The sequence below is a fragment of the Benincasa hispida genome, chromosome 11, assembly GCF_027475165.1.
Source record: "Benincasa hispida cultivar pf3 chromosome 11, pf3_genome.v1.1, whole genome shotgun sequence".
Lineage (NCBI taxonomy): Eukaryota > Viridiplantae > Streptophyta > Magnoliopsida > Cucurbitales > Cucurbitaceae > Benincasa > Benincasa hispida.
The window spans coordinates 55194313-55218661 of NC_143488.1; the positions used below are offsets into that span (position 1 = coordinate 55194313).

The 24349-nt window shown below is 38.8% G+C and overlaps 1 protein-coding gene across 1 annotated transcript; it reads right to left on the reverse strand.

Annotated features, from left to right (window-relative positions):
* MBD9 (methyl-CPG-binding domain 9) lies at positions 1-23363 on the reverse strand. Its single transcript, XM_039048805.2, has 11 exons — positions 22606-23363; positions 19637-20336; positions 18383-19492; positions 17594-18271; positions 16333-16641; positions 14190-14525; positions 6456-6554; positions 4506-4946; positions 3606-3816; positions 1555-3482; positions 1-1272 (listed from the first exon to the last, which is right to left on the reverse strand). Exons 1-11 carry the CDS (start codon positions 23118-23120, stop codon positions 970-972), a joined length of 6630 nt encoding a protein of 2209 aa, XP_038904733.2. The 5' UTR covers positions 23121-23363; the 3' UTR covers positions 1-969.
* Between the last annotated feature and the right edge of the window lie 986 nt (positions 23364-24349).

A 24349-nucleotide genomic window follows, 5' to 3' on the forward strand; every position in this document is an offset into this window, starting at 1 on the left:
TGTGCAATTAACTACCTTTGATTACTATAAGCAAAAATATTCAAGATTATATAAATCAGTGCATGGTACTTACTACCTAACTGTTACAATGATTGAGGAAGGCCCCAAACAAGTCACTCCTCGAGCACCTAGGAAGACAACTCTACAGAAGAAAAAGACAACTTTGCGATTGTTAATACTAATGCCTGTATGGCAACGGCTGCAGAACTTGAACAAGTTTGTGTATGAGAAACTTGCAGGGTAAAAGTCAAATCGAGCAAAAAATCCCACCATGCAGGTCATTCGCAACACGGGAGAAGACAAGGAGAAAAGAGAGAACAAGTATTCCTCGCCACCAGTGAATGATGGTAAGACATCTACAAGTACCCAGTTGGGATGGAAATAAATTGCAGAGAAAAAATATGGGTCAAGGGGAGGGGGAAAGAAATGTAAAGAATTAAATAAGATTACAACTGAGCTTCAGTTCTTTTTCTAGACTTCCCTTCCTCCCTTTTCTATTTATACATAATGCTTTCTATGTGTATGGATCTTGCTCTTTAAGGATGACATCATTGGATCCTACCCGCTCCAAGCATTTAATGAAACAAAGAAAAAGAAGAAAAAAGAAGGAAAAGAAAAACTCCAGCAGTTCAGTCCAAAATTGGGCCAAGGGACCATATTATCGATTAAGAGTTGGAGCCTCAAGCAGTCTTTATGAACAAAGTGCTTGGCTATAGATTCTGAACCACGTATCCCAGTTAGTAGAGTTACCTCTATGTACAGACGATCTGTCAGCAGCGGGGGTGCAATGGTTGCAGCAGTGACATTGCAAATAACTCCCAAATTTGTGAAGGAGCAATGGCATGGTATAAACAACAAAATGAATTGAAGGTACTTGTCTTCAAACACAAGACCTCTACCACCACCATAACCACTGGAAGAAACCCTCTGGATAGACTTTGTCAGAAGTAATGCTATGAGACTTTCAAATTAACCTTCTGGTTCCTTTCTTTTCTTGCCAGATTTTCTGCTGCTTGTCCTGGGCTTCTCTATTAAATCCACACCACCCAGCTTCTGTTCTGGTATACTGCTCGGCTCCAAATAGTCATTTGAATCTTGATTAGGTGATACCTTCTCGTATATAATAGCAGCATCAAGAGAGAATATACGGAGTGCAAGAGAAGATACGGTAGATATTTGGGCAGCAGCAGAGAGAGATGACCAATACCACCATTCATTCTTTAAGTATTCCGTTCTTATCATGTCCTCTAATGCAATTGTTGCCTGAACCATCTGGAGAAATGAATAAAGAATTTTAACTCCACCACACTAAATAATTCAAAACCAAGACAAATTTAATTATTGCTTCAAACTCTTAGCTAAAACTTCACGTAAATTAATAAGCACCACAAAATTTTGTGAACAAAGTATATCTTGATGGTTACAACAACTATGAATACAAGCTAGCAAGAAATGATGCACCAGAAACAAAAAATCATTAAGGAAACCGATTCTCAAATCACAAAGTGGAATTGAAGTACTCAGACTCGGTATCTGAACTCCGAGAATGCTAACCTCAAAAATTGTTCCTGCAGATTTCACAAATGCACGCCATGACCATCTCCGTTCAATATGTAGTTTTGATGGTCTTAGAGCTTCATCAGGGAGTGCAGCATCCATGTCAAGCAGATTCATTTTTAGTCCTCTTACAACTTGCAAGATTCTGCCAACTAATGGCCTCTGTGATGATTGTGGGATGACACAGCATCTACCGATCCCAAACTCTGAAAAACGGTTATCCATGCAAATTTTTTTACTTTTTGGTTCTGGGCATCCTGATGCGAGTCTTTTTGTTTTCAGTGCACTAATTTCATTTCCAGCAGGTTTTGGGATTGAATTATCAGTAGCCAAATATTGATGGCAAGCATTTTCCAGAATAATATTTCCTAGTGAAGGCCATTCAGAAGCCAAGGTCCCATCCTCCGGAGTACTAGAATCCTTCTTGAGATCAATTACATTCAATGTTGATTCCATAACATAAGGTGATACAGAAGACACAAATGATGGAACCCCATTAGAACTAATAAGTCCAATCTCCTTAATAAGGTCCTTGTTTGAATCCTTAGTCAAAAACTTAGAACAGATGAGATCAAAGTCATATGGGCACATCATACCATCATTCTGATATTTAATTAACCCCATACTTTGGTTAAAATACCCTCCTTTAGAAGTTTCTGCTATGGTCATGCTCGAGCTCTCCTCCTGCTTGCTCTCAAATTTGATATTGCATTTACTTTTTGAAGAGTCGCCAACTTCCTTAACACCATCATATGAGGCAGGGTGTAAACTACACTTTCCATTATCATGCTCCTCAAGTTCAACATTAGACAAAAAACTCTTATGGCAAGAGAGACAATGGTACCTAGATGGCCAGACAGGTTCCAAGCATACACACCTGAACATTTTCTCATTTTCAGTTAGCCTGGTCTTGTCTAGCCATCTATTTAAGTCGTCGGGCATTTCAAATTCAAGAAAGGGCCCATACTTACTTACTAATAAAGAAGATGCCCTATTAACAAGAAAACCAGAACATTCAAGTTTTTCAACATCCGAGCTTGATGATGAATCTTTTAACTGCTCCTCAGGACTTTGATTATTGGATCGTGAAGATATCTGAAGTTTAGGTTTATGCCATTGCAAAATAGACTCCTTTAACTCCCTTTCTTTAGGGTCACTATCTTTCAGCCAATCAACGAGTTCTAATATATCCGCCTCCGTTTGATAAGAAACACATGGAGAATTTCCAATAAAATTCCTTGGCAGATGAAGCAGTGAGGAATACATATTTGCATCTAAACTTGAACAATTACCATTGCTTGTTGAAGTATAATTCTTAAACACGTGACCCTTAACAACTCGGTCTCTAGATTCACTTCCAATCTGTACCGAACTCCCACTACTGATGATTTGTGGCTGTCCATTTGACATAACACTAGCCCAATACAGCCGACCAGCAGAGTCACTACCCAAAAACTCCCTACGTACAGATATCTTCAGAAGCTCTAACTCCATACATGCTATAGAATCCTGCACCTGCAATATGTCCTTCTTAATACTATCCAACTCATTATGATAGGCTTGCGATTCATTTGGAGGAACAAAGGGGGCTACAGGCACTCCATTAGCATCACAAGGTGTACAATATTGCTTTCCGGATGGAAGAATAGAAATTTCAGTCTCCATATTACTTTGGTCAGAACCATCCATGTCTTGTGGCAAAGAACCAGACAAAGGTGGCTCAATGAATTTTACAGGTTTGCCACTGTTTTGTGACCCAGAACTGGATAGGACATTGCCACCAGCATCATTGTTATCAATAACATCATGGGCACTGCTCATTTGTTCTTGAAAACTTGTGTGGTTGTGACACTTATTCTCTAAGCTCGTTAAAGATGAGTATTGATCAGAAGCACCAAGCCTAGCTCCGTCACAACTACCCTGTCCTGAAACATCATCAGAGAACAAATTGAAATAGTTAAACCAATCAAGGAAAAAGAAAAAAGATATTGAGTGAAGACATTTAATGTCATTAGCAGGGAAGTCAGCAGACCCATCATTCATCCCACCTTCTCGAACTGCACTAAGCATAGTTGTATCAAGCTTTGCAGCCCTTGCAGCCACAACTTCTTCCCTAGACTTGAGGTTTTTCCACTCCATGAAACACGAACGTAACTTCTGCTGCAACTCTGCTGATGTCTCCACACACTGCTCAAGATGTTGCCGAATTAAGGCTGAGCTAAGCAACTCATCACATAGATATTTGAGCAAGAATAATCTCTGCATCCAGAAGAAATATATATCCTTAAGGTAATATGAGCCATAAAATGAAACTAACCTTTTTTATTATATTAGGATCCACAACAAGAAACCCAAGCAATATCAAAAGAGAAATTACAATTACAATTGCCTTTCAAGAGGGTTGTCCCTCGTCTCCTCAAGTCCCACACTAGAGCATCCCCCAAAATAATCCACTCACCCTAAGATCCCTAACTCCTCGTATTTATAACCAAATCATCCTAACTAAATTTTTTTTTCCACTACGCCCTTACTAATATCCGACTAATACTCCCATTAATTCTCACGATATATCCCCTATTAGAAATCTCCTTATAATAATCCACTCACCCTAAGATCCCCTAACTCCTCGTATTTATAACCAAATCATCCTAACTAATTTTTTTTTCCACCACGCCCTTACTAATATCCTACTAATATTCCCATTAATTCTCACGATATATCCCCTATTAGAAATCTCACAAATTATTCCATAAACGTGTGGTAATTGAATTGAGGCATAATAGAAATGGCTGCATACTAAAGAACCTTTGAAATACATAGATAGAAGTGCACAAGTAAAACAATGTTCAGAATTAAGAAGAATCAAATAACATAATGGAACAGGAGAAAAACTATAAGCTTATGCCACACGTATGAGAAATAATCCAAGAATGACAAAATTAACAAACCTCATCCACACTGAACTCCGAATACTCCTTCTCTTCCAAAGCAGCTGCTAGATTAGCAAGTTTATTCAGAAAATCTCGAGTAACTTCTCCTCGGAATTTCTTGCCTTTGTGCAGGTTAATAATGTGGTTCTTAGTATGCTCAGATGGATCTTCAACCATACGTGTTCCCATGACACAAGAGGGACAATACCAGTTCCCTTCAGGAATCCGGGCAAGAGGAGGATTCAAACAATATGTATGATATTCAGCATCACATGTATCACATAGAAGGACGCTATCATCGTCTTTATCAATGCCACACACTTTACAGACTCCTTCATCCCAAGGGGCTTTTGGAATCTCATTTGAGGACACGAGAAAGCTATCTACTTCCACTTTCGTCTCTGCACTCAGAGATTCTAGCTTGGAAAATTCCTGAAGTTTTCCAATAAGAGATAAAACCTGCAAGAAAGTTATAATCTTATTTTCACAGAGAGAGAGAGAGAGAGAGCAAGAAAAGGGACGAGAAAAACGTAGTAATTTTCCAAGGAGCTCCTATAAGAAATGAATACAGGAGTTTCTGTCAAGTGTCAAAAATATGTCACCAGTAAAAGACAATGCAAAAGAGAGAATAACAGAATGCTGGCTTCAGATTACATGTACGGCAATGAAATTCGTTCCTAAAACCTTCACCTACAAAAAACATTATAAAATTCCTCATTTATGCCAAATGTATTTTTTATGAAATAAGTTATCTTCAAATAAATGAAAAAAATACAAGGACATACCCAAAAGAAGAAGACAAGCCCTCAAAAGGAACCCCCTAAAGAAAAGGGCTCCAATTGTGCACAATAGAACCTATAGAATAATAGGATCCCCCAAAATAATAAATACTACTATTATTATTATTATTAAAAATAAATAAATAAAATAAAATAAGGTTCTCGATGATAGATATTCTTAGGATTTGGTGGTTGTAAGTTGTAACTCAATAAGGAAAAGGAAAGAACGCCGCTAAGGCAATATGTTGATTCGCATCCAAGCAATCATATCTACGTCTCCCAGCGACTTTAGATAAGACATTGAGAAGTTCATTGGAGAGGAGGGGGGCGACCAAGAGAGAGAACAACCTTGTTAATAGCATGGACAATCATGAGCTTGCCCTTGACTTCAGAAGTTTCATGGATGAGTAACATGAAAAGATGAACACTGTTTGTCTCTCTGAGTGGTTACTGATGTAGAGAAGAATGATTTATTAAATTGCACTCCAAAAGCATCAAGAATCCATTGATAAGAAAGAGCTAGCAAAAGCTTGAACTCTGTCAAAAGAATAGACCGACCCTCTGGCACAAGTCATGAAAGCAAATATGATTTGAACTCTCGGTGGTTCACTTAAAGTTCTTTATGGTGGCAGTGGCAGAGCCCCATGCCCTAGAGGCAAAGTAAATAGTTCTCTTTTAGTTTTTCTAAAGGTGGAAGATTATAATTCAGGTTCGGGAAGTCCTACAATTCTAATGGTTTTTCCCTACCCGCAAGTACTACATCCTAGCTAACAGTCATCTTTAATTTGTATAAAAGAAACAAGATAATTGAAGCCTCATGTATATACATAATATGTTTTCAGGCATCTGGGACTTCTCTGCCTGAAGAGTCCTGTAACTGCTTCTTTTTTATGCATGCCAACAGAAGTATTTTGGTAATCTCATTGACTTAAGAAATGGCAAATGAGTGTCCATTGCTTTCCTCAAAGGCCCTTTATTCCTACATTATTTAACTAAAATATGTTCTTCAATATAAATATAAGGAGACGAAAGGCTTTTAAATCAACATATAAAACTCAAGCGTTAAAACATCCAGCTGCATGTGTAAACATACATCTCATGCATCACAACTGCCGGTACACCACTGCAGAAACATGAACACGTCAAAATTGTAAAGAGAAATGGAAAGTGAAAACAAAAAGGTGCATACCTCATTTTCATACAGTCTCTCAAAATTCTCAGATAATGTCTCAACTAATTCAACCAAATCAGGCTGATCACCATAAGCATAACGCAAGTTATTCCAGAGCTGCAAGGGAATATCAACCATTAATACGAATAAGTTTTTTGGATAGGAGAGCCAAAGCCACAAGCCAAAGGAGTAAAAACCAATTAAAACAAAACACGATGTATCTGGTAAGACAATAAAAGGAAGGAAATGGAAAAATGGAACTCGTCCATGATTAGCTTACACTAACGTTCAAAAACTGTAAGCAAAAGAGGAAGGATAAGATATTTCCATTTCCTTGAAAGTAACAAAGGGATTGGCTTATTAGAATTCAGTCGGTTGGTTTCCCATTGGAGCTCTTGTCAGAACTCCCTTTTGGATGCAGACCAACTAGAGAGGGCCTTTCAGGACGAAATATCTTATCCTTCCTCTTTTGCAATCTTTTCTTTTCATTAATAGAAGTTTTTGTATCTCAAATGAATAGCTTATCCTTCCTCTTTTGCTTACATTAATGGACTATCGATTTGAGAATAGCTTACATTAATGGTCTGCATCCCTTTGTTACTTTCAAGCCAGGATACCAAATAGAAGGCAGCTTGTTTAGTCCAGAGAAACTTTTTTCTCTGAAACTGAAAGATCAGACACAAACATCAGCTGAGAAAACATTCGACTCCTGAACTGTTAAATACCTAGCACTGTAGCATGGCCATGGACATAGCTGGAGTTTTCTTATGATAAACCAATTTTTCATTAAGAAAAAATGAAAAAAGAAAAAAGAAAAAAGTACACCTCCCGTTTCCCACAACATCTTGAATAAACAAAGAAGGAAGCACACCAAAATATCTTTCCACAAGTTAGTTATTGTACTTGCTAACAATAACCTTTTGCCACAAGGTGTCAGAGTCATGATGGAATTGCCAAAGCCATTAGTCAGTAGGATCTTGTTCCTCCACCTAACGTTACCTATGAATTACCCCCCAAATTTTTTCCAGCAAGCTTCCCAGGAAAAACTCTATTAAAATATACCGTATATGATTTTGGGAGGATCCTAAGATTTCAAAGGTCCCTTGTTCATGGCTTTCCTTATATCAAATCTCCTAAAAGGAGATAATGTTATTGCTGGCAGTTGGAGGATGTCTCCCAAACTTAGGACCTCAATATAAGACAAGACTATTTGACATAGAGATCCTAGATGGACAAAGTACACTGAACTCCTAGGGACCTAGAACGTTTGGGCTTAGGCCAAGATAGAGTTTTGTGGAAGATAGATTCCAGTGGAGCTTTCTCAACAAAATCAGCTTTCATCCATCTTACCAAGCTAGTAGTGAGAGTAAGAACTCCTCTGGTCCTTGCTCTATAGAAGCTGCTTGAACAAGCGAAACAGGTTGCAAAGGAAGTCTCGAAGATGGGCCTTCCATTTGATGCTTCTATTTAAGGGAGGCTGAATTTCTTGGTCATATTTTCACCCATTGTTCTTTTGCCCAACCCGTATGGTGCTCCATTTTGTCAGTCCTTCAGCTGCAAATGAGCTTTCCAGATAAAGTGGATGGATGGCTGCTGGAATCTATTGAAGGAAAGGGCTTTAGATAAAACACTAAAACTCTTTGGAAATGGTCTATGAGGGCTATGACTATGCATGGGTTTTTTTAGAAAATTCATCCGGTAGTTCCCAATTTAATCCTTGTCTAGCCCCCTGTTATTGTCATTATGGCACAGTTCTATATGCCCTTTGCCCTATCTTCTCCCTACCCTGTCTTTAAGTTCCAACTATTAGGTCTCAGTACACTCAAGAAAGTAATATACCACCAGGATGCCTCACATAACCCCAAAGCAAACCGTTGAAACTGTCGAAAAAGGGTTTTTTTGCCCTAGGAATTTATTTGTAATTTACTTATGGGCCTAGGACTTCCTATCTATCTATTTATTTGAGCTGTCTTTCTGTATTTCGGTATAACTTAATAATAAGATTCAATCGTGGTTTTTTCTCCCTGGCCTAGGATTTTCCACGTAAATCTGTCTTGTGTTTCTCTTCTTCTATTTTTATTTTTATCATGGTATCAGAGCACAGGGACAAAACCCTAGCCACCATTGATGAGTCTCCTTCGACGACAAATTTTGAGATGACTGATATGATTAAGGAAACTATCCAACAATACCTAGAGACTACCTTACCTCGCCTCCTCCAACAAATGAGTGCCGGTGGACAGATCGGGTCTCGCCCAGATGTGAGCGATGCCTATCCACTCTTCAACCGCAGACGAGCCGACATCCCAAGTGTAGATCGTGGTCGGCGAACAGATCCAGCCTTGTTCGGTGTTCGGCCAGGTTCAGTCATAGCCCAGATGGTGTTCAGCGACTATTCAGATCCGTTAACGACGATCAGACCTACCAATCGGCCGGGAACCTTTGCGCACAACAGGCCGGTCGATCTCCCAGAAGTTTTCGCACAACCCAGACGAGAGCTCCCAGCCACCGCGACTTCAGATGAACTTCCAGCCGCAACTTCAAAACTACCGGGTTGCGCGACCAATCGACGGCGTTTTCTGACCAGCAACCTCCAGGGGTAGGACGGCCGGTCTTCTCTGACTACAGTGACGCCGGTCCGATTGTTTTTCCGGCGAACTCTCCGGCCGGTCTGATCAGGGCATGTTCTGATGAGATTAAAAGCAGGTTTGTTTTCCTCCAACAACAGCTCGCTGAATTTGGGTTGGTTCTTGGTACAAACTCAAAAATGGTTCAACCGGAATCATCAAATTTACAGCTAGGCTCTGAGAACCCGGTAAACTCTTTCCATTCTTTACCTGCTACAAATTTATTATCTGGATCAATAGGACACTCTGCAGGGATTATAATTGGAGAAAAGTTGAATGGCGAAAATTATTTTTCATGGTCTCAATCCATACGAATGGCTCTGGAAGGAAGACAAAAATTTGACTATCTAACTGGGGAGATAGCCAAACCCGAACCTGGTAGTCCCCACGAGCGTTCATTGCTACGATCAGTTCAGTAGGAACCTCAAATTGGCAGACCGTTACTTTATACGGCGACTACCAAAGAGATCTGGGATGTAGTACAACAATTGTATTCGTAGAAGCAGAATGCATCCCGCCTATATACCTTACGCAAACAAATTCATGAATGTAAGCAAGGAGCTATGGACGTCACATCATACTTCAACAAATTGTCCTTGTTATGGCAAGAAATGGACTTATGCCGTAAGATTGTCTAGAGATGTACATATGATGGAATGCAGTATTCCAAACTTGAGGAAGCTGATCGAGTGTATGATTTTCTGGCGGGGTTAAATCCAAAATATGACGGTGTTCACAGCAAGATTTTGGGTCAACGCCCTACACCATCACTGAAGGAGGTGTGCTCTGAAATACGCCTCGAAGAAGACAAGTCTAAGGCCATGAATATTTCAGTTGTTATGTCTACTGAGGCTGCAACTTTTGCCACCAAGTCATCTGGATCAAATAGTGACAAGAAACCTCCACCTATCTGTGAGCACTACAAAAAACCATGGCACACGAAAGACCAATGTTGGAAGCTTCATGGGAAACCTCAAAATTACAAACGACGCCAGTCACAGGACAAGACTGGTTCTGGACGTGCTCTGGCCAGCGACTCGGCAAATGACAAGACTTTGACTCCGCCTCAAGTTGACAATCAGAGTAACTTAAGTGTTGTTGGGGTTAGTGCAATTGCACACTCAGGTACGACTCAGTCTTTTGGCTTTATTAGCATTAATGGTAAACAGCCTTTGATTGTGGATTCTGGAGCAACAGACCATCTGACCGGGTCTTCTGATCATTTTATCTCATATCACCCGAGTGCCGGCAAAGAAAAAATTAGAATCGCCAATGGCTCCTTTGCCCCTATCGCAGGGAAAGGATATCTATCTCCGTTTGATGGTTTGGTATTGCGTGATGTGCTGCATGTTCCTAAAATTTCGTATAACTTACTATCTGTTAGTAAAATTACAAGGGACTTGAACTGTCAGACTATTTTCTCACCCGACATTGTTTTGTTTCAGGATCTGAGCTTGGGGACGACGATTGGTACTGTCCAGCACGATAGGGGGCTCTATTTCCTGACTGATGAAACTTCCTTTAAGGATGGTTATAGGACTAGTTTTGTTTCTTTGAATTTCTCTGTTGTTGAAACTAATTTTATGTTATGGCATTTCCGTCTGGGACATCCCAGTTTTCAATATATGAAGTACCTTTTTCCGCATTTATTTCATAATATTAATATGTCATCCTTACAGTGTGATGTGTGTATCTGGGCTAAACAGAATCGTGTTTCGTTTCACTCTCAACCTTACAAGCCGTCCAGACTGTTCAGTCTTATCCATAGTGATGTCTGGGGTCCCTCACCTACCACTACCTCTACAGGCAAACGGTGGTTCATCACCTTTATTGACGATCACACCAGATTGACCTGGGTCTTCCTTTTGACCAATAAGTCTGAGGTGTCCTCCGTTTTCCAACAATTTTATGCGACCGTCGAAACCCAGTTCAACACAAAAATTGCCATTTTACGGAGTGACAAAGGGCATGAATTCATTAATAACTCATTCCAGGACTTCCTGGTATCTAGAGGAATCATCCATCAAAGCTCGTGTGCCTATACTCCCTAGCAAAACGGAGTTGCCGAGAGGAAAAATAGACATCTAGTAGAGGTCGCCTATTCCCTTATGATATCAACCTCTCCTCCTTCCTATTTGTGGGGCGATGCTATTCTCACTACAGCCCACCTTGTCAACCGCATGCCTTCCCACGTCTTGTCCTTCCATACTCCTCTTGAATGTTTCAAAGAATTGTATCCCAACACTCGATTAATTCCTGACGTACCTCTGCGGGTGTTTGGATGTGTTGTCTTTGTCCATACCCATGGTCCCAATCGTACAAAATTCACTCCTCGTGCCCAGAAATGTGTCTTTGTTGGGTATTCTCTCCATCAACGTGGGTACAAGTGTTATCATCCCTCGTCTCGAAAATACTTTGTGTCTATGGATGTCACCTTTCTTGAGGATCAACCGTTTTTTCCCGTTAGTCCTCTTCAAGAGGAGTGTCCTAGTGAAGAGACTAACTGGTCCTCGTACTCTATCCTCCTAGAGATGTCGGCTGAACCTGAACATCCTAACCCTGTTCTTCCTAGTCCTGTTCTTCCCACTAATCAAGTCCCTTGGATAACCTACTACAGGAAGAATCTCAGGAAGGAAACAGTGTCGCCTCTCCGGCTCCAATTCATGAGTCTAATTCGGTCTCAGTTCCAGGTATGAATATCCTTGTTCGTGATATTGATGATTGTGTTGAGACTGATAATTGTAGAATGGATAGAGATGTAGAGATTGATGCAGATAATGAGAAAATAGAGGGAACTAAGGAGGATGGAGAAACCGATGGAAAAGACAACACTGAAGAAATAACTTTAGCAAACAAGAATAGTGGAAGGGAAGGTGATTGTGTGGGAAATCCTTCTGACAAAAGATCCATAGATCAGACGGCTGACTGCAGTAAGGAACGTGGAGAAGAGGAGAATCATGATGCGTCTCTTGATCTTCCAATTGCCTTGAGAAACGGGACTAGGTCATGTACAAAGTTTCCTATGCATAGTTACATGACATATAGTAACCTATCTCCTGAGTTCAAGGCTCTTACTACCAATCTAGATACGGTAATGGTTCCACGTACTATACAAGTTGCCATGGAAACTCCCAAGTGGAAGGCTGCGGTTATGGAAGAAATAAGAGCCCTAGAGAAAAATGGAACATGGGAACAGGTTACTCTTCCTGAGGGGCACAAGACGGTTGGATGTAAATGAGTATTTACTGTCAAGTACAAATCCGATGGCTCGATTGACAAATATAAGGCGAGACTGGTTGCCAAAGACTTTACCCAGACCTTTGGTATTGATTACTCTGAGACATTCTCTCCTGTGGCCAAACTCAATACAATCCGGGTGCTATTATCTGTTGTTGTTAATAAAGATTGGCCTTTACACCAGTTGGATGTGAAGAATGCGTTTCTTAATGGAGAACTCGAAGAAGAAGTCTATATAAGCCCTCCACCCGGCTTCGAACACCAATTTAACCATTGGGTTTGTAGATTGAAGAAGTCTCTGTATGGGTTGAAACAGTCGCCAAGAGCCTGGTTTGACAGATTCACCATGTTTGTTAAAACTCAGGGGTATGATCAGGGGCACTCAGACCACACGTTGTTCACAAAAAGGTCGAGTTCAGGAAAGACTTCAGTACTTATTGTGTATGTAGATGACATTGTTTTGACTAGTGATGATACTGATGAAATCATAAGACTTAAAACGAAGATGGCTAAAGAATTTGAAATTAAAGATCTGGGAAAATTGCGATACTTTCTTGGGATAGAGGTGGCCCGATCGAAAGAGGGTATATCTGTATCACAATGAAAGTATACTCTAGATCTCCTCAAAGAAACAAGAATGACTGGGTGTAAACCTGTAGACACTCCTGCAAAGTATAATGTCAAACTGAGTAATGTTAATAATGGAGCTCCTATTAGCAAAGAAAGATATCAGCGGTTAGTCGGGAAGTTGATATATTTATCTCACACGAGACCTGATATATCATATGCCGTGAGTGTTGTTAGTCAGTTCATGCAAGCTCCCTATGAAAAACATATGACAGCAGTTGAACACATCTTACGGTATTTAAAGGGCACTCCTGATAAAGGTCTTCTGTTCAGGAAATCTAGTAAACATGGTATAGAAGCCTATACAAATTCAGATTGGGTTGGATCTGCTGTTGATAGAAAGTCTATGTCTGGATATTGTACATTTGTCTGGGGCAATCTGGTCACTTGGAGAAGTAAGAAACAGGGAGTGGTTGCCAGGAGTAATGCAGAAGCCGAATACAGGGCCATGTGTTTGGGGATATGTGAAGAGATCTAGTTGAAGAAAGTATTAACAGATCTTCGACACGACAGTGAGCTTCCAATGAAGTTGTTTTGCGACAATAAAGCAGCAATAAGTATTGGACAATGGGAGCATATGCTAACATTCCGGTCCAGCATGATAGGACTAAACACGTCGAGATTGACAGACATTTCATTAAAGAAAGATTGGACAATGGGAGCATATGTATTCCCTACATCCCTTAAAATCAGCAGATTGCAGATGTCCTTAAAAAGGGGTTGTTAAGACAAAGTTTTGATTACTGTGTCAGCAAATTGGGTCTAATCGATATTTACAACCCAACTTGAAGGGAGTGTTGAAAAAGGGTTTGTTTGCCCTAGGGGTTTATTTGTAATTTACTTATGGGCCTAGGGCTTCCTATCTATCTATTTATTTGAGTAGTCTTTCTGTATTTCAGTGTAACTTAATAATAAGATTCAATCGTGGTTTTTTCTCCCTGGCCTAGGATTTTCCATGTAAATCAGTCTTGTGTTTCTCTTCTTCTATTTTTATTTTTATCAGAAACAATAGCCTTCAAGTTCACTTGGAATTTCATCTCTTAAAAGGTGAACTTGAAGGCTATTGTTATCAATGATTTTTCTTCTAAATAATCATTATAACAGCAAATATATTTTCTCTTACAACCCCAAATATATCCCCTGTTAGTAATCTCACACATACATCATTATTAATACATTCTCTGAGGTAACTAAAAATGTAAGCAAAGACATAGAACAAGACACTATTATAACAGATTTCGATTAAAGAACAACAACAAACCTCCTGAACATCCTCAAGAAATGCTTCATGTGATCCACCATAAGACCCGGCAGCTAATCTCAAATCGATAGTCCGGAAGTCCAATGGTCGAGCAACCATGGCTGGTGGACCAAGAAGTCCTTCATCATCATTATCACTTGAAGCCATCAATTTCCGGCCAAGCAAGTTGCAGAAGACTTTTGCATCATCTGCAGCAGCGGCACGACGTAATACAATGCGACATTGCTTCATGACTATATCTGATATAGAAATAGTAGTTATCCTCTTTCTTCGTTTTTCAACTTTCTGGGGCAAGCCATCACCACATATATCGGCTAATAATGAAAGAACGGCTTTCTGTATTTGATAATTAGAAATAAGCAAGTTATAAAACAAACAAAATGAAGAAATAAGCACAATGAAGTTTGGAAGAAGCTAAGCTATATTCAACTAAGAAATTCCTGAAACTGAAACAAAAAACAAGAGCCCAGACAAGATAATTTCCACAGATTATCTGTTTGAATAACAGCAAACACTCAGCATATCATGACCACAAACTATGCTGACAACTTCAGCTGTCTAGCCTATTCTCTCTTTTTGAAGGCCACCTCAGGTGTATAACTTACCCTTGTATAGGTTGCCATTTCATCTTTTGATAAGAAATTAAGATACAAATATAAAGACAGCACATAATATCTATGTTCAATTTTTTGCTATAAAATAACCGAACTTACATTGAGAAAAATGAAAGAACACATGAAATGCACAAACTAAGCCTTAAAAGTCCTCTCGAGCCCTCTAAAAACTCAATTGTTCCTCTCTCCCCAAAGAACCCACAAAACAACACACTTTGGCCAGCCGCAAAAGCCTTCCCTTCTCATGAAATGGTGGATAAAAAACTAAATAAGGAACTCAATCTATTCTCCTCTCTCAGTAATCCCTATGCCTAGGAAAACACAAGCCAAACTCATCAAAGAAGCGGCTCCAAACTCAACTACCCTCTTACCAATACTGCAACATAGCAACCAAATCAAGCTGGGCATTCCACGATACCTGATTTTAGGTGTTAACTCTTCCATAGATAACCTACCACACCAAAAACTTGACCAAACCACCCATGGAGGAACAAGATACTACAACATAGCAACCAAATCAAGCTGGGCTGCTTTCCACAATACCTGATTTTAGGTGTTAACTCTTCCATAGATAACCTACCACACCAAAAACTTGACCAAACCACCCAAGGAGGAACCAGACAATAAAAATAGGATCTAAAAGGGGAAGGGGGAAAAAACCAAAACTCCCGAATCAAACATGAAAAGGGCCACAATATCCATCATTTTCCTGTCAGACAAAAGATGATTAAACCCATACAAGGCGAGGAAGAAGTCAAAAAATGAGAAATAAACGAGGCCACCTAACAATTCCTCGCAAAAGAATAGAAGGTAGATGTTATGAACGAGGAAATACAGAGCAAACAGGTCTATCTCCAACCACCTATCCTCCCAAAGATTATAAACCTTCCCCTCATCCATCAAAACAATCAATGATAGAATTAAGAAAAGAATAGGAGCTCCTCAATGATATCTCTCCACTTCCACTTCCACTTCCACCCCCACTCCCCACGGTTTCTGGAAGCTCCTTTTGTTTTGTAACACATACACACTTGGGTTTTGGATCAAATCTAAAATAAAAGTAACCATTATTGTTCCTTCCAAAATATGACAGATATTCAATGGATATTGAAGCATCTAGAAAAGATTATGCTTTTGATTGGACGCTAGTCCCTAGGAAAAGTGATGCATCCAACAAATTCAGAAATAATAGCACAGCAACCCTAAGATGAAACTTAATTCCTGCACACTATGCTCTATGGAAAAGTTAGGCAGAAGAACTACAATTCTTTGTGCACTCCCTGAGCTTGGGGGGGCCTTTAATAAATAAATAATGGTTCCCTGACAGTAAAAAGTAAGATGAGGTTCTTTAACTTGCTCTCGGTCCTTGTATTCTTTAATTTTTCCAAACCATTGTAAAAGAGGGGGGCTGCCCGGGGGGTATCTCTACTCTCTAGTTTATTTCCTTGATTCTTTTCATTAATGATTTATTATGCAATTGAGGTTTAAAAGATACTCAAAAGGAATGTAGAGAATAAACAAAATGGCACCTTTGTAGGTCCTGAAGCGTTGCCCTTGTAAACTTCCTTGCTAATTGAATGTTCCAAAATCTTTTTCGCCCATTCCGGTGGGTTCCTCTCCAAAGCATCATAAACACACTTTCTAATTCTGGTTCCCACATTGGTAGGTAACTTTCTAACAGGTTCTAGCACTTGTGCCCACTCTGGCATGTTACCATCAGTAACCAGCACCTTCTCACAACCACCCCCAGTTGTATCAGGGGTTTCCTCTTCTATTGTAATAACATGCTTCTCTCTATTCAATGTTCCAAATATTTGCTTTGTAGCCTCTGCAAGCAGCTGAAAATAGCAAATATTAGCATGAACACGAAAGAGAAAATATCATAAGAGTTAACAATAATATAACAGGTAAAAACAAAAGAACCCTGTAAACTAAACAGGGGTATACTTGTCATGGTTCCAAACAACATATTCTCTAAACTAACATGATCACTGTAAAGTAGCTGACCCGAGGTCGAAAATGTTCTCCATAAGTTGACAGATAGAGAGGGTAGAGATACTTTCTCAGAAGGAAAAGATGTTTTTTTTTTCCAAAAATCCTAATTATGAGCCTACTGATGTGTAACCTCAAACTATTTTATCAGACCAAACTGCTGCAGCAGAACTCAAGGAAGATATAATTCATATTGCTGCTGTCTTACTCCTAAATATACGCTTCAAAGTGATTAACCATTGGCAAACTCACAAGAACAAACTCCTTTCATCAAATCTGAACTCATAAGAATATGTATCAAGTACATAGTAACAAACATGAAAAACATTTCCCCTGCCACATAAAAATCCTCTCAACACTCAACAGAAACCTTAAAAACGAGTTTTTAATATCCCATTCAAACGAAAATAAGTTCTTAGTATTATTACACAAGGAAACCAAGACTTTCAAGTACCAGACTAAGTATCTCCTTGCCCATGCTAGCTTCCTAAAAAAACTAATCCGCATGGAAGCTAATATGTCAATCATGTGACTTCAGGCTTTTCTTTCAAGTTAAAGTTATAATAAATAATTGAGCCTCAATCATCACAACAAATAAGAACGATAGTGCTATCATGGTGACTGGTGAGACTACATGCATTATCTTTCCTTACAAATTACTATAGTGCTGAAGATTAGAAGAAAAAATCAGCATTGGCTACAGAAGTTTAACATATATAAAAACTGGCAAGAAATGAAGGCACAAATTTGAGATGTCACGCTCAAGAAAAGATGTAAATTAACTAAAAGCCATCTTACAAATGCATCTGCCTCCATCCCAGCCACTCCAGTGAGAGAGCCACAAAGCACACCGCCATCACCTTGTAGGCATCGAAAGACTCTTCCACTTTCACGAGCAGTTACTTCAGCTGACTCAAGATTACCATCCATGGATAAGACAGCCAAGATGAATCGGTGAGCTAATTCTGGCCACGTTAGTTCATTGAGAGGGAGCAAATTCAGCTTCATTTTCCTAATAGAAGATGCACTGTCTGCATCTTTTTTCCTTCCTCGCTTTGGTTTTGACTCTCCAGAATCAAAATTTGGATCCACAAGAGCAGCTACCTTGGATTGAAGCTCAGTAATTAGCACTCTTAACAGAGAAGTGTGAGCTTTTGTTAAAGCTGCACCCATGCATCTGCTGTCTGTTGAGAAAGCCAGATTACCTTCAGATACCTCCTTCATTACCCTTGTTTCCATTTGTATAAAAGCATGTGGATCTCCATTAGCATTAAATTTTGAGGATACTCGGCCATTTGAGAACTCGGTGTTAAGAGAATTTGACAGTGGGTGGTCTTTCTTAAATTCACTCTCAGACTTTTGGAGAATATTAGCCCCACCACCCGGCAGGTTGAGAAGATCTTCCTCAAGTTCCTCAAGAGATAAGGCCTCTTTAAGGCCCAAATTTTCATGGAAACGAGATAAGAAATCCCAAACCTGGGTCATTAAGATAACATCTAAAGGTATCATGCTAAAAGAAATAAGATTATACATCCAAATTAAAAACACAATTTCATTTTCTCAAATAAACAAATTGCTAGCATGTACCTGGTAAACGTCACCAGTAAGTTCAGGAGGAATACGCAAGCACAAAAGCTTTCCAGGAGGAGGATTCTTGTCATTGGCATTGCCAAAAGCAGCTAACTTGGCTTTCTTGAATCTTCTAAATAAAAAATTCAGTGGCTCATCTTCTTTACATTCTTCTCCATCAAATTTCTGAACCTCGAGGACTCCATTTTCAACTGTTGGTAAAGTCGTAGTGTCTATTCTCTTATCTACAAACTGATATTTTGAACAGGATTGAACCCGTGGAATTTTTTCAAGTATTTCTTGTACAAATTCCATGTCTAACCCAAATCTATCCTGATCCAGCCACTTTTCAAGTTCATCAGGCAAACTGCATTGCTCGTTCTCAACTTCAACCACAGATCGAATGAACGCAGAGTTTGGAAAACCACAAAATTTTGCTAGTCTAGAGTTCAGTTCACAATCATCTCTAATTCTACAATGGCCTAGAAAACTCTGTTCGTTACCCACATGATTACAACAGAATCTTAAAGTGTTTTTCCGACTGCATAATTCAGAACAAGCTTTGATCAAATCATGTGACATCCTTTTCCAAGCTGTTGATGATGAAGCATCTTCAACTGAAATCTCACCAATTTCATCTCTCAAATACTGAAAATCTGAGAGGTTCCCAGACTTCCCCATGGAACTTGCTTCATGATGCAATCCATTTTGCATATGAATATTAAAAGCTCCGTCAGAACAAACACCAAGACAAGACAAAATATCATCTTCATTTGGTGGAGAAAGGTCTGAGAAAATCGTCTGTAAGTTCTCGTCACTACCATTATTGATTAAACCATCTTCTTTGTGTTGTTCAACAGAAAAATTCTCACTTTTTACCTTAGAGAGGACAGTTGAACCTACTGGAATTGGAAAAGCAGAGCATGTACACCTCCTAACCTTAAAGCGGGGTCCAGAATCACCGCCATCTAGCACTTCATTTATAAAAATAGAACCAGTAACCTTGTCATGCCAACAAGATCTAAAACCTACTGGATAGACCCGGGTAACATCATGATATGAGGGTCGTGCATCAATTTCCCCCAAGGAAAGAACAAAGAAGTCTTCAAATTGAAGTGGAAATCCTTCCTACGCAGTAAAACAAACAAAAGAATTAGTAAGGAAATGATAATAATTATCAGTTTAATTTAATAACAAAATCGGTACATAGGCACTGTGGGGAAAGATTAGAGCTAAATGAACAGAATAAACATAAATCACTGATACACTTACATAACATTGTGATAAAATGGAACCTCCATTCTCTTCTGCCACAGCTTCCTCAGAATTTTCAAGATTTACAACTGTAATAACAGATGGGCTTCGACCATCACACAAGAGCCCCTTACATCGATCATTAATCAAACTCTCGTTGTTATCAGCAAAACCATTGGCAACCAAGGATTTGGTTGGCTTCCTTCTTTTTGGTATATAAGACTTTCCAGAAAAATGTGAAGACCCTTGTCTTCTTGTTTTGGGCTGCATAGAAGACATCAACCCAAGATGACAAGCAACTTCATAGACTGAACCAAAAGTCTTCCCGTCAGGTGCACGGTAAATAGCATAAAATTCACAACTGTCAACTGACTGTTTAATCTCTACACACCATCCTTCCTCCAACACACCATGCCTCTCAGAAATAAACTCTCTAAGCGCCTGCAAAAAGACCTCACTAGTATTTTGAGATGACAATTTAACTGATGTGCCCCTACTACTTCTACAACTTCCTAAAGGACAGCCCAAATCTACATCCAAGCTTCTTCCTGCAACCTGTGTCTGCTGCAATATGTCTTCTAAACCCATTTTAACTTTGTTTTTCACAATATCTGAAGCTCTTTGATGGCCATATCCATTCCCCGAATGTAACAGGTTTCTATATTTTGCAGATGTGCAAAAGGGAGTACGAAAAGAATTGTCTACTGCAGTGTGCTTTCTAGAAAAAGAAAAAATCAAAATTGAAGTAAATTACTCCAATAAAAAAAATAAAAGAACACTACTACATACTAGTTTGATCTCATGAAACAGAGTCAATCCCAATTCCCAAACATGCAAATCTTCATAAGTAGGTAGATGATGAGAAACACGTGATACAACAGTACTGATAAGAGTAAGGCCTCCACCAATGTTCAAGCTAGAAGACTAACATAGAGATATGACATAATAAGTCAAGCAAACGACCCATGCAAAAAAACAGTAGGAGCTGAACCTATGCATCCTTCTCCGCAACCCATCTTATCCCCTTCAGCAAAGACCAAAGGAGATGAAGGCACATTTAACTTCTTCTTTTTTTTTTTTCACTTTCATTGATAAAAAATGAAAAAATACAAGCACGGATATACAAAAAACCAAGCTCACAAAAAGAGACGTCCCTCTACAAAAACGGACTCCAACTATGCAAAAAAAAATGACTATAGATTAGTTACAAAAGGTCTTCGTAATCGAAGCCCAAAAAAGACATGATAGCAAACAAGAGACCAAATCTCACTAGGGTCCTCCTTTCCCTCCCTCTAAAAGTCATATTATTCCACTCACCCACAAAGTCCATAAAAGCCCACAAAGTTAAATGTTGGGCACATTAAGCTCAACAACTGCTCTTGGATGTGGCAGAGTAACTAGAAAATGATGAACTAATTTACCCACAGTCAAGATGTTTGAGATTAAATGGCTCAAATTCACACCCTTGGCTATTTAAAGTTTGTTCTTCCCAAAATTAGGAAGCTCACAAGTCCAATAGATATAATATAGCTCATCTTCACAACAGCTACCTTAAACAAAAAAAACAAGCTCACAAAAAGAGACGTCCCTCTACAAAAACGGACTCCAACTATGCAAAAAAATGGCTATAGATTAGTTACAAAAGGTCTTCGTAATCGAAGCTCAAAAAGGACTTGATAGCAAACAAGAGACCAAATCTCACTAGGATCCTCCTTTCCCTCCCTCTAAAAGTCATATTATTCCACTCACCCACAAAGTCCATAAAAGTCCACAAAGTTAAATGTTGGGCACATTAAGCTCAACAACTGCTCTTGGATGTGGCAGAGTAACTAGAAAATGATGAACTAATTTACCCACAGTCAAGATGTTTGAGATTAAATGGCTCAAATTCACACCCTTGGCTATTTAAAGTTTGTTCTTCCCAAAATTAGGAAGCTCACAAGTCCAATAGATATAATATAGCTCATCTTCACAACAGCTACCTTAAACAAAAAAAACAAGACCCAAAAAAAAAAGACACCATTACCAGAACACAAGCAAAGGGGTAGAACAAGATCTAAGGGCATAATTTCTGACACGGACACATTAACTCACTAACCAGCAGTCATTAACTTGGGGGAAAATATCAACTTATACTATACCATAATACCCCTAAATTTTGGGTTGTATCAATTAAAATCCTAGACTAATAATTATATCAATTTAAACCCTAAACTTTTGCAAATGTATCGATTTATATCTTCCATTATATTACATTTTCGATTAACATCATGCAATACTTATAAGTTTATCAATTAAACTCTTAAACTTTTATAAGCAAATCAATTCACTCTCAGTTAGAATTTCCTTTGAAAATCATCCATGCATCTATTCTAATTATACATTTTGTCAATCCGACGTTTAAAGAAGTCTACACATATGTAAGAATTGATGAGGTAATCTTAGTAAAGGGTCTAAATAAATTCACTTATAAAAATTTAAAAGTTCCATATTTTCAAATTTGAGGATGATTGTAAATTGGTACACTTTTAAAAGTTCAGGGGTTAAATTGATACAATTATTAGTTCAAGGTTTTATTCGATACAACCCCAAAGTTAAGTTTAGTGGTATAAATTGGTATTTTCCCTTAACTTTGTACGTTTCGAAGCTGAGTGAGACACCAAACTCCAAGCATAACAAGAAGACACATAATACATGAGAGTGTTTCATTTCGCAACTTCTAAAAGACTTATTAAGCCTACAATCTATAGACATTGACATGTTCTTCGTATTAAACGTGAAGCACTCATCTACAAACATTTAACACTCAAAACGACAATAACTCCAACTAAATTTCCCTAACATGTAAATTTCCTAACTCAAAGTTCTCGTGGAGGAGTGGAAACTCAAACGATGTACTCCAAACAATGACGGCAGTAGCTAGAACTAGAAGAGACACGAAAGTAACTATGTCTACTATTCCCCAATTCACCCACAAAACCCCATACCTGGAACCCGGCAATTCCTCACCATCCTCGCCATACGCATCACCGTCACTCGGGGGCGAAGCGTTAATATCCAACAGCTGCTTCGACTTAACCCCAAGCGGCCAGCGTTTACTCTTCACTCCGCTGCTAAAACAGTCCCCACAGACCCAATCCTCGAAATTCAACGCGTGAGCGCTCCGCATTCCGGTGCAGGCAAGGTGAAACCCCCGCTCGCATCCGTCACACACAACCACGTGGCCGCGCACTTCCGGCTGGCCGCACAAACCACAGACGGAGCCGCGAACCCCGCGAGGGACATGGGCTGGGTCGCCATCGAAAGGCGGAGGGTTGTCGTGGAAGGAACGGACGACGTCGAATGTATCGGATAGGGTTTCGGAGAAGGAAGAAGGAGAAGGGATCTCGTTGAGATCGATGCCTATGCCGGTGCCGCTGGCGGAACGGGTGGTGGAGTCAGTGGGGTTGGGAAGGTCGTTGAGTTGTGGGTGTTCGTCGCTGGAATCGGCGAGTTCCATCATCCGAGAAGGGGTTCGGAGGTGAAGTGAGTAAAGAAGAGGATAAAGGATGGTACCATTGCTCAGTTGAGAGATTCCGGCGGGGAATCGGAGAATGTGAGAAGGATCGACGGCGGAGATTTGAGGTTTTTGGTGGTTCCGTTTTTGGTTTTGATTTTGAGGGAAATGGGAGAATGAGGAGACAGAGGTGGGGAATGGAAGAAACTGGGACCGATACAGGACCGGACCGTATCCAAGAGACCGTCTTTTCTTCTTCTTCTTTTTTTTTTTTTCCTTCTTCTTTTTTTTCTTTTTTCTTTTTTCTTCTTTTTTTCCTTTTTTCTTTTTTCTTTTTTCTTTTTTTCTTTTTCTTTTTCTTATTGATAAATGCTTTTGTTTCTTTTTTTTTTCATCTATACGACGGGAAAATGTAATGTTAGAGTGGAATGTTATGTATTCGTGATGGACAACTGATACATAGACATTTGAAGTAATTAAAAAAGTGCTCAAAGCAACTGGTTATCTTTCCTGATAATACCATTTGGCTGTCCAATTTGAATATTGGACATCTCAATTTCCGATTTCCACTTTCGAAATTTAGATTAAAAATATACAATCCAATCTATCAAAAATATATATAATAATATATACAATGCAAGACGCATACTAGGTGGCAAATTATATAAAATTTTATTTTTTTAATTAAAAAATTACGACTCTGATAATTATTTGGGTCCGTTTCTAACCATTTAATTTAAATTTTTTGAAATTGAGTTTATTTTTTACCATAGGTTTCATTAAAACAAAAAAAAATAATAATAAGTCTAAATTTTTAACCAATTTTAAAAATTGTTCTATTTAATTTTCAAAACTTGGCTTCATTTTTTTTAAATATTGATAGAATAGAAGATAAACAACAAAGCAGCGGAATTTGAGGTAAAGAGGTGTTTATACGTTTAGTTTTCAAAAACTACAAATAAAAAGTAGAATGATACAAATTGGGACCTTGATTTTTTGTTTTTGTTTTTTGGTTTATAGTTGAAAAATCAAAAAACAATTTCTAAACATGTTATTGATTTTTTGTTTTTAAAAAATAGAATACCCAAAAAGGTAACCGAACATGTATGATTTTTGTTTTAGAAATTAAAAACCAAAAACATGTTTTCAAAAATCAAAATAAATCATTTTTTAAATTTTGTTTTTGTTTTTTTTTTTTTTAATTTGATTAAGAATTTAACTCTTAGCCAAATTGA